Consider the following 11,941-nt stretch of genomic DNA (forward strand, 5'->3'; position numbering starts at 1 on the left):
TTACCTTACGAGCTACTAAACTTTTGAAATAAGTAGTATACAGCCTATGCTCATTGAAATTATGTAAAACAAACAATCATGAAGGTAATATACTATACTAAAATATACTATACTATACTATACCTAAAGGTACTACACATGAAGATAATGTACTAAACTGTACTAATTTGACAAATAATTATCAAGCCGCATCCCACGAGAGACCTAAACCGAAGAAAGAAATGATATTATATACTGGGTGTCAAAATGACACTCTCCGGCATTCAAGGTAAATTTGAATTTTTGAGACGAAAAAAATTAGGGGGGGTATCCCTTTTACTGTCGTTTTGTTAAGATCTAAAAATGAATAAAAGTCACGAAAGATTTTTTTCTAGAACTCTCTAAGGGCCAACTCCGTAAAAAATGTACGCGTAGGGTGTCAAAATGACACCCTTCGGCATTCTAGTGTTAACTCCTTTAACGGAGAATATTCCTCCATTGATTTGTGCTTATGCACGAGCAGCATTTTTTGTCCATACGGATCTCAGTGGTAGTGACCAATTCCCGATTTTAATCAAATCTGAGGAGATTAACAATACGATTTTTATCCGCGAGGGCAACTGGATTGTCCACAAAGCCGACTGGTCTGTTTTTAAAAATTCTTTTAATTTCACGTACGATGCTCTTCGGGGCGGAACAAAGAACGTTGAGGTGGTAACCGCTAGCATAGTGGACGCAGCGAAACGTAGTGTCCCCTTATCTAAGGGCGCAGTCCGTCGACCAGCGGTACCATGGTGGAATGAGGAATGCGCCGAAGCTATTAAGAAACGTAAACGTGCCCTCCGTATTTTTAATAAGTTTCCAACTGCCTCTAATCTTGCCTCATTTCGACGACTCAGAGCAAAGGCTCGACTAATTATAAAGGAGTCAAAGAAGGCCTCCTGGATAAATTATGTATCCTCCATCAACAACAGGACTCCACTAACTCAGGTCTGGAACAAGGTGAGGGCTATATCGGGAGCACGGCATGTTCACGGCGTTTCGTGCCTTGTATTTCAAGGTGTGACATTTCACACACCGAAGGCGATATGCGACGTTCTCGGGGAAGCGTTTGCCAAGACCAGCAGCGACGAGAACTACTCAGCAACCTTCCTGTCTATAAGGGAACGCTCCCCACACTTGAACTTCACCGAATCGCACGCAGCAGCCGGATACAATGATCTTTTTTCCTTATGGGAACTGAAGTCCGCCATAGCGGATTCCAAAGACACCGCGCCAGGAGTGGACGGTGTCCTAAACATATTTCTTCGGAATATACCGGAGAACGCGATGATGGATATTATCCATACCCTCAATCAAATTTGGGTTGAGGGAAGTTTCCCTACAGCGTGGCGGGAATCCCTAGTTGTCCCTATCCCCAAACAAGGAAAGGATAAAACAGACCCAAATAATTATAGGCCAATATCCTTGACCAGTTGTCTATGCAAGACCATGGAAAGAATGGTGAACCGTCGGCTCGTTTGGTGGTTGGAGCGTCGGAACCTTCTTTCCAATATCCAGTGCGGTTTCAGGCGAGGTAGATCCACCACAGAGCACCTCGTGAGAACCGAAAATTTTATCCAGGAGGCTTTCCGTCTGGGCCAGCATGTCATAGCCGTGTTCTTCGATCTGGAGAAGGCGTATGACCGAGTCTGGCGCCAGAAGATTCTGAATACGTTACACGAGTGGGGCCTAAGAGGAAATCTCCCAATTTTTATCAAAAATTTTTTAGCAGACCGTGTTTTTAAAGTAAGAATAGGTAATCATTTTTCCGGACCTTTTACACAACATAATGGGGTACCACAAGGCTCTGTACTCAGCGTCACACTCTTCGCCATTGCGATAAATGACGTTACAGAATGCGTCAGAACACCAGTGATGGGCTCCTTATTCGTGGACGACTTGGCCATTTTCTGTTGATCATCCACAATTGCCAGTGCCGCACGGGTCATCCAGCTGACCCTTAACAGACTTGGGGAATGGTCGAATCGAAGTGGATTTCGTTTTTCCGTTGAAAAAACGAAATGTGTCCACTTCCATCGTAAGCGGGCACAAGTTCCTCCACCAGAACTTCGCCTGAGCGGCCGAATTCTACCTTATACGGATTCAGCCCGCTTTCTGGGTTTAATTTTTGACCGCCGCCTTTTTGGCGTGAGCACATTGAGTTTTTAAAAAACAAATTTTTGAAAGTTTTAAATATCCTGCAATATCTATGTAATTACTCGTGGGGTGCCGATCGCTCCACGATGCTTTTATTGTATAGAGCATTGGTGCGCTCGAAATTAGACTGGATGTTTTGTCTACTCCTCTGCCCGTGAAAGCTATTTGAGACCTTTGAACACGGTTTACAATGCGGGGCTTCGATTGGCAACTGGAGCTTTCAGGACTTCTCCGGTCTTGAGTGTTTACTCAGATTCTGGGGAGCCCCCGTTGACTGCACGCCGAAACATCCTTATGTGCAACTATGTTGCTAAAATTCTAACAATGAGAGGGCACCCTAGTTTTAATATTATTTTTAACCCACGCTTTATAAATATTTTTAACAGGCGGCCTAGGGCAACTAGACCCCTAAGTATTACTTTTAATAATTTTATCCTGGACAGTGAGTTTATACTCCCAGAAGTGTACCCCATTGGGAATTCGGAAAATGCACCTTGGCAGGTACCTTTTCCACAAGTCAGCTTTGTCCTCCACAAAAATCAAAAATCTTTGACAACTGTCGCGGAATACCAGCATAGCTTCAAGGAAGTAATGCACCGCCACCCCGACTTCATTCCTGTTTACACGGACGGATCGAAGTCGGAGCGTGCGTGCGGGTGTGCAGTGATCTCGTCTCACCATGGAACCCTCAAGGCCAAGCTCAGTCCGCTGTGTAGCGGCTATACGGCAGAACTGTTCGCCATAAAGATGGCTCTGGATGGTATTAAGTGTAGCAACGCGTCCTTTATGGTCTGCAGCGACTCCATGAGCGCCCTGCAGTCCATTTCCAGTTTTTCTTCCAGTCACCCAATCGTCCAGGAAATTCAAAATAGACTACTTTCCCTTGCTCGGAAAAAAGTGAAAATCCGTTTTCTGTGGGTTCCTGGACATGTGGGTATTGCTGGAAATGAGAAGGCCGACTCGGCCGCGAAGGCAGCCAGCGAGGACGACGTTGCTGATTCTGTGCTGGTACCATATGAATATTTGAAGGCGACCACAAAAAAGATGAAAGAAACTTGGCGTGCCTTAGAAAAGTGGAAAGAGACTTGGCGCTCTCTTACCGGAAATAAACTGCGCGCAATCAAGCCGGTAATCTCAGCGTGGCCCACGTCTGTCAGGAGGAATCGCAGGGAGGAGGTCGCAATCGCACGATTGAGAATTGGGCACTGCGCTCTGACCCACTCGTACCTCTTCACCGAAGAGAGGGTTCCACCCCTATGTGATGTTTGCGACTCTCCCATTACTGTGAGACATCTCCTGACAGAATGTGAGAAATACCGCTCTGTGCGCCATCGGCTGAACATCGGAGGAGACCTAGGGCACATACGACCCTGATAGTGTCAGCCGAGTGATAAAGTTTTTAATAGAGACCGGTATAATTAACAGTGTTTAAATTCTAACCTTTTTATAATTTGACAACCCCTTTTATTTCAAAACTTAAATGAATGTTTTTTTATGCATCTTTTAAAATTTTTGTTTTTATAGATTGTCTGTGGTGCAAATGACCTTAGTTGTCGAGGCACCCTAAACACAAATACTACTACTACTGGCGTGAACACACAAAAGACTTGCGGGAAAGATGTCTGAAGATTTTAAATATTTTACGGTTTTTAACTGGAACGACTTGGGGAGCGGATCGCTCCTCAATGATTTTACTGTACCGCGCACTAGTTCGCTCCAGATTAGATTACGGGTCCATAGTCTATTCGTCCGGACGTGACTCCTACCTGAAACCACTATCAACCGTACACCATGCTGGCCTGCGCTTGGCAACTGGGGCTTTCAGGACGTCACCCATCCTGAGTTTGTGTGCTGAAGCTGGAGAACCACCTCTCGAAACGCGACGGAAGTTTCTAATGTGCAACTACGCTGCAAAAATTTTCGCGACGAGAAATCACCCAGCGCATAATGTCATTTTCAAACCACGAATTATCACTACACCAGTAAACGTACGGCTAAGAAACTTTTTAGACGAATGTCCGTTCAACGTTCCCGTATTATTCCCCGCTACTACTTCTTGACTACCTCCATGGGAGAAGACGAGACCGTTATGCGATACGCAACTCCACAGAGGTCTCAAGAGTTCCACCTCGGCCGCCGAGTTCAAGCAGCTCTTCAACGAATTCTTAGCCCTCAACCCAGAGTTAATTCCCGTGTACACGGACGGGTCGAAAATTGATTCGGCGTGTGTGTGTGTGCCGTGGTCTCAAATCACCACGGTGTCATCAAGCGGAAGCTCAGCCCTCTGTGCGGTATTTTCACGGCTGAATTGATTGCTCTGTGGATGGCCCTTCAGGGAATCCATCAAAATGACACACCTTATGTCATCTGCACTGACTCAATGAGCTCTCTGCAGACCATACTCCGTTTCTCTCCGTCGCATCCCATTGCAAACGAAATTCATGTTGCCCTCCACTCCCTCCAATGAGGGGTGCGAAAATCAGTTTCATGTGGATACCAGGGCATATGGGAATACGCGGAAACGAAACGGCAGACAGAGCGGCGAAAGAAGCTCTATCCGATATAGAACGCAATACACTGCCAGTACCTGCAGGTGATCTCCAGGTAGCGTGGAAGAGAATCGTCCCAAATCAGTGGAAAGAACGCTGGTGTTCCCAAACGGGGAACAAACTCCGTAGCGTGAAACCTGACGTGTCAGAGTGGGCCTCTTCGGTCAGGAATACTCGGAGAGAGGAGGTAGTCATCACACGACTGAGGATAGGGCACTGCGCCATGACTCACTCCTATCTATTTACAGAAGAGAAAATCCCGCCTCATTGTGAGGAATGTGACTCTATAATCAGTGTGAGACATATCCTGACGGAATGTGACCTATATCGGGTATTGCGATATAGGATGAACCTTGTTGGAGGACTAAACGACATGCTTCGTGACGACCGTGAACGTCTTAGTCGGGTAATAAAATTTCTGAAAACTATTGGTCTGCTGAATGAAATAAACTTCGTTACACAATTTGTATTCACGCACACCTTTCTCACCTATTATTTTATATTCCGAGGAAATAAATATCCAGATTCCTTCAGGTTAAGGTTTATGACGTGATCCTCTCAAAATGAATTTTTACGAATGGAAAGATGCGGTGCAAAATGACCTAAGATGTCGACGCACCCTAAAAACAATAACTAACTAACTAACGGCTGTCGCCCACCATGACGTGATGGAAGAGAATCGGCCTATTCATAGCTGCACGAAACTATCACATCGGTGAAAGTAAGCCAAGTGATCATTTGGACTCAAAAGAGTGTTGGGTCGCTCACGAACGACCCGCTCAAACAGAGCGATTCGTGGAGCGAAACAAAAGATATTTGAATCATTGAGCAAGAAAAGTGGAGCAGAATTATCAATCATACGTGTACTATTGAGAATTAATAAATGGATATCGTGATTGATTTTAGTCAGTCAGAAGTGCAAAGGATAATCTTAGGGATCGCAGTATGCTGTATCGAGCATTAGTACGCTCAAGGCTAGACCAAGGATCGATTGTGTACTCATCCGCCCGTGAGACCTACATGAGACCGCCCTCGACGGTTCGTAATACTGGACTGCGTTAAGCAACCAATACCTTCAGGACCTCTCCTGTCTTGAGCATTTACGTCGGTACAGGAGAGCCTCCCTTAGCCTTATCGTAGGGAGATGTTAATGTGGAATGGCGCCACAGAAATTTTTTCTGCGCCGAACCACCCCTGTTTTAACATTCTTGCTCACCCACTGCATTGTGACATTTTCAAATGAAAGATAAGATCCACTTAACCTCTAAGTGTTCGCTTTAGAAATCTAATCGCAGAACGCAATTTTACCTTGCCCGCCACGTACCCCACGGGGTACAGTAACGTTCCGCCGTGGTTTATTTCCCGGCCAGCTTTGAGACTTGGTCTTACTCGTTGCTCTAAATCTACTACTATGCCGGGAGAATACAAACGACTATTCAAGGAGTTCCGCGCTGTAAACTCCGAAATTACGTCCGTATACACTGACGGTTCCAAATCGGATACCGCCTGTGGGTGCGCTGTGGTAAGTAGTAAGCTAGGGCACTGAGGAATGGTCCCCCTCACCCTTTTCCCCACCCCTCCCCCTCATCCCCACCCCTCCCCCTCCCCCCACCCTACCCCCCCCCCTCCCCTACCCCTCCCCTCACCCCTTCCCCTCCCCCCACCCCTCCCCCTGGGGCACTGGGGAATGGTCCCCCTCCCCCGGGGGCACTGAGGAATGGACCCCCTCCCTCCCCCGAGGGCGCTGACGAATGGTCAGCAGGTAATATGGTAGAGTTGGGAGAGCCCCGGATAGTGGGTGGGGGAACCTAGCTCCTTGGCCGTTTCCCCCGCCTCTAAAAACATGGATTGCATTTCCTGGTCTTGGCGTTGTTCCCCGGGCGTCACATTTTCAGCGAATAATAATAATAATAACAACAATGAAAAAAATATATCCGAAGAATTTATTTGAACCTGCGACCTCATCCAGCTTAGCTATTCACCCCTGCGTTAACCGATCTTGTCAGGGCTGGGCAATACTTTAAGACGTCATACTCAAATGATAATGCAGAATTTGTAATGTTACTGGCTATTTCGTCCTTTCCATTTGAAATGAGAAAATGAAAAGGATCGTGATGATATGGATTGTAATTGCGGCAAGGAAAGTTAAATGAATGGTAGTAAGCTCAACAGCGGGCGTGTCAATTAAAGGCGATATAATATCTGTTGCCGTTTAGCTTAATGACAAAGTATGTCGAAAACGTAAACTCTTCTGATGAGCAGCTGTAAAGTTTTTACTCAATATTTGGGTAGAGGATGTTTGATGAGGTAGGTGAATGAAAGACTAGATGGAACAAATCCTTTTTAAATAACATTTATTTCATGTTCAATACAAATAATTATCATGAGCATAGAAAGAAGTATATTTCACTCAGAGTAAATACATATATCCAGTACATATTTGACGTTAGAAAAGGGATGGAACATCAAAATATTTAACTGAGGCTACCATAAATTACATAAGATTACACTCATGTATTAATATATTAAATACTCAATAATTGTAAAAAGGCTACTTAAGTAGTCACTCAATAACAATTTCATTATTAAATAAGCGGCACTCCTGTATTATTTTTAAAGTGAGTTCTATAAATGCTATTTTAAACCTTTAACGAGAGCCACAGTCAAGCACCAAACTAGTAAAATTGCTCCTTTTAGTTACCATACTCTCAAAATAAATTTTCGTTAAGAAAAATTTTTACAATTTTTTGTTAAAGTGTAAATTCCAAAAGTTATTGAAAAATAAACGACAAATAATTAAACAAAAAAGTATCTGCATTGTTTCCATTAAATAATTCGTGGATGCTTCGTTCTGTAGAAAGGAATACTCAAAGAACCTTTTTCGTTCGTTTCACTTTGTCGCTTTCGTTTGAAACCTAAAGGCAGAGTGTCAAAATTGTCTACTCTTCTCCGCTTCGTGTATACAGACTGATAAGTTTTTCTTTCCGCTTTAGACATCACCTGAAATGGTCTTTTGCGAAAAATTCTGCTTTCATAATGGATCACCACAGGTGGTGATTCATTAACAACCATTTCCTTCATGGTTTCAAAAGATATAAAAACCTCGTTTGAGGAGTTTATACTTAACCCTCTCGCCTTGCACACTGATTTCACTTCTCCTGCCGTGTCTTTTTTAATTTTTAAAGCATAATTTTTCGGACCTCCCGAATCTTCCACAGTGCTCCATTTTGAAGTCAGGCGACGAAATGTACAAACTATTGCACTCCCCTCATGTTGAAGTGTCTTACCTTCTCGAGGTAAACGAGGAAACTGTTTATTACTGGCGCATATATTGACGAAACAATTTCGTCAATATATGCGCCAGAGCCAATTTTCTCCAGCTCGTCGGTCATATCCCCGAGATTATCTCCAACTGACGGGCAGCTTTCTCCAGGTTTTTGTGAAAAAATTATGCTATCTGTATCAAAATAAATAATCCTTTCTTTTAGCATATCTAGATACTTGTACAATTCTAATCTGGCATGTGTGGTTGTATAACAGACTATGATGATACTTCTTGAATCCTTCGCGGAGAGAGATTCTTCACGCTCACACCAGCTTGCGTATACAGTTTCCTCGTTTACCTCGAGAAGGTAAGACACTTCAACATGAGGGGAGTGCAATAGTTTGTACATTTCGTCGCCTGACTTCAAAATGGAGCACTGTGGAAGATTCTCTCGCTGACCGAACTTCCCCCAGAAACTGTTAAGCATTAATTTTGCCAGTGACCTCATACCGGCATTTTCTCGTATATTTTGTGGGTCCAGATCAATATTCTCTCTTTCTTTGAATGCCTTAATGTACTGACATTTCTTAGCCTCAGAGGTACACCAACTCGGCCATCCACTTGCCTCCTGTTTTAACTTGAGGAAACAGTTGATATACTCAGTAAATAAGCCACCTTGCTTTTTGCTGACATAATAGCAATCGGTGTCATAATGCCATGCCTCGTGCATTTCAAGTATTTTGTATCCCTTATTTACCGCCATTTTTATCTCTTCAGACACCCATGTGCCTGTGATAGCCCGCTCGTTTTCCTCGTGAGAACAGTCTGTTTGGGCCCTAGTGGTGGCACATTTCATGAAAAGGGGGAACATTAGTTTTTCACTAACCCTCACTGGAAGGACGGGATGGTAGAGTGAGGTTGGAGGCAAAATCGAACACTTGAGTCCCTCTATCTCGTTAATTGGGGGGCATTCCTCTCCAACGTAAATCTTCGGGTGGCCAACTGGATATTTCATGTATTTATTAACATATGGATACAATGAGCATACATCATAGTATCTAATTTTTTCCTCTGCCGAGTCGTCAGTTTTCTTATAGAGTTTGATGGCATTGGTTCGCCCCCCATAAAATACCTCTCTCGGATTAATTGGTGTTTTATCTAGAATTTTATTCTTTTTCAGCTCAGCAATAACGTCACTGTTCTTTAAAATTTCCTTTTCAAAATCACATTCCCACATCTCCACTACATTGTATCCGTTCTTGCGGAATAACAAAGTCTTATATTCGGTAGTTTCGAAGCGACTTTGCACAGTCTCATTTCGCCCGTTTGATATTTTTTCGTCGCGTTTTATGAAGCTTGTTTTACAGCCATGGAAGAAACATCCGTGGTACTCGAAAATAGTTTCTCTATCACCTTTGTGATATCCATCAACTCTCCGCCCTAAAACTTTCACCTCCCTCCCATTCCCGGCATGTTGAATGGAAATCCCTCTTTTCCTCTCTTCAAACAGAATCCAGAGTATAGCCTTAAATGACTGTTGATCAACCCATCTATACCCTCCAGATGGCATTGTGGAAATGGTTTTTGACCGCAGGAAGTTTTTACGGAACACGGCCATGCAAGCACTAGCTATGGTGAGTGCCTCTCGAAATGGATCCACGCTCGTAGTTGAGAGAAACATCTCCCGGAATTTCAGACTGGCAAGCCGTAGAATATTTACATCTTGGATGCAATAGGAAACAAGTTCATTCTGCATAATGAATTTGTACCAGTCTTCTCTCAATGTTTTATGCCAGCGCGTAAATTCCGTTCTCTCAGAGGAAGACATATTGTCTGGACCGCAGAAATGGATGTGTGGCAACTCTCCTTCATATTTGGAATTTCTGGCTGTATTAAAGAAGTGAGGGAAGTACCCTTTAGCAGTTTCTTTCGGGAGGCCAAGAGCTGCAGGCAGTTTGGAAAGAACCATCGGCAAAAAGTTCAAAGAATCGATAAACCGTAATCCGGAGTATGAAATGCTCATTATCTTGGATCCATTCATCAAAAGCTTAGGTTTCCAAGATGTTTTTTCTAGGATGCTTTTAAGAATGAACTGGCTGTCATACGCCTTGGTGTTGTGGGCAATGACTGATGTCTTTGAAACCCGCATCACCCAGAGTTTCCAAGTATTTTAAGAAGTCGGTGACTGGATCAGTGACATTAAATATATTTTGCCTCTCCCCGCATTCCACACAGCTCAATTTTACATCCAGTTCATTTATGCAGGTATTACAGCAAGTCTGTGACACTAATAAATTTGGTGAATGAGCAAATACATTCTCCTTTCCTCCACATGGCTCTTCCTGCGTCGCTTCTATATCGTAAAAAACAAAAGCATACTTGGATTGCAATTTATTTCCTTCATGGACCTGCATGAAGCATTCATGCCCGTTTTTCTCGGTTCTTTTACAGACGTGGCAATACATTTCTCCACATACGTGAACGCTGGTTTTAGTTTTTCTTGAGAAAACTTTGTTGCATTTCTCACAATACTGCATAGTTTGGCATTTGGATCTGCCCTGGCCCTTTTTTATTAAATGTTTCCTTAGACATTCTTCCCCGTGGAATAGTCTGTGGCACACATTACATGATTTAAAAGGGGCAGGAGGTCATGGAGGAGAATTCAGGCACCTTGCGCACTCTACCGGACATTTATGTCCGAACTGGGAGTTATAAGGATACCTGCATTCTCTGCTGTAGTAACTGCAGCTAAATGCACCTGTCAAGGAAAGAATAAGATTGTAATGGTTGTCACCAAAAATGAGATCAATATTCTTCCTCTTAGCTCCCGTTTGAGTGCTGGATGAACCCTCAAAAATAACTTCCCTCCCACATCGATCACCGAACACATTAATTTGAAAGTCAGCAAGGGCTTCCTGAAAAGCCTTTATTTCCTCTATTCCTGCTCCATTTCTACCAATCGTGACATTAGCACGTTCACATAACTCCCTTGCTTTGGCCTCCAAACGTGTTTTACCCTGACGTAAAAGTCTAAATTGGTAGTCGGTGTCGGAGAGACGTGATACTCCCAAACAAAGTGCTCGAGGAAGGCAGAGATTGTCGGAGTTTTGGACGACAAGAATGGAACGTTTACTTTGGCAGAAATTATACCTCCTTTTTCAATATTAGGAGCTTCGGCGCAAAAATCAGCGTCAGATTCGTTGCTCAGGACTCGGTCATTATTATTTCGAGAAGGCAATTCATCATCTGTGAACACCTCCCCCGCTAAAGGTGGAAGGTTCGTGGAGGGATCTGGATAGTATGATTGACTCAACTCATTCAGTAGTTGCGAACAGACATTAATATCCAATCCTGCGGGTTCCACATTTATGAGTCGTTTGGGAAAAATGATGTATCATTCTTTCGAGAAGACATTTCGTATTCAGAGGACCTATCAATGCCTTCATTTGTCAAATTTGCGACATGATTTTCAAAACCAGGCGGCGGACGTAGGGAGCCAGACAGACCCCTTGTATTAGCACCTGTATTACTCCCTCCTGGAGCCAGTATTTTCCCCTTTGCAGTTGACTTGGAATTTTCCTCAGAATCTTTTACAGCCTTTACAAAATCAGCAAACGTATCATATTCAACATTCTCACCCAAATATAACCATCTATGCACCAGGCCCTCAAAAGCACTATTGAGAAGAGATGGTGTATTATACGGCCCTGAGCGGAATCCGCGTATGATTTCCTCAACGGGCACACATTTAAAAATTGAATCCATATCCCAAAATTATTTACAAGTCGGGAAAAGAAAAACAACAACTTAACCGATTTTAATTCCCGGAACCTTGATCCGTTGACAAAACCGGTAACCTGGCCAAATGTAGATTCTGCTAAACAGCTCTCCCGCGAAATACTTCAACTCGGCTCCGAAGACAGCAATGGATCTCTCTATTCCGCTTAAG

General features: G+C 43.6%; 1 protein-coding gene across 1 annotated transcript; it reads right to left on the reverse strand.

Moving 5' to 3' along the window:
* Positions 1 to 7,981: 7,981 nt before the first annotated feature.
* LOC124159770 lies at positions 7,982 to 10,141 on the reverse strand. Its single transcript, XM_046535685.1, has one exon. It carries the CDS (start codon positions 10,139 to 10,141, stop codon positions 7,982 to 7,984), a length of 2,160 nt encoding a protein of 719 aa, XP_046391641.1.
* Positions 10,142 to 11,941: the final 1,800 nt, after the last annotated feature.

Source organism: Ischnura elegans, chromosome 5 (genome assembly GCF_921293095.1).
Source record: "Ischnura elegans chromosome 5, ioIscEleg1.1, whole genome shotgun sequence".
Classification (NCBI taxonomy): domain Eukaryota; kingdom Metazoa; phylum Arthropoda; class Insecta; order Odonata; family Coenagrionidae; genus Ischnura; species Ischnura elegans.

What these genes read in the sequence shown, in the direction of transcription:
- LOC124159770 (XM_046535685.1), bottom strand. Translation starts at nt 10,141, where the DNA reads ATGCGGGTTTCAAAGACATCAGTCATTGCCCACAACACCAAGGCGTAT.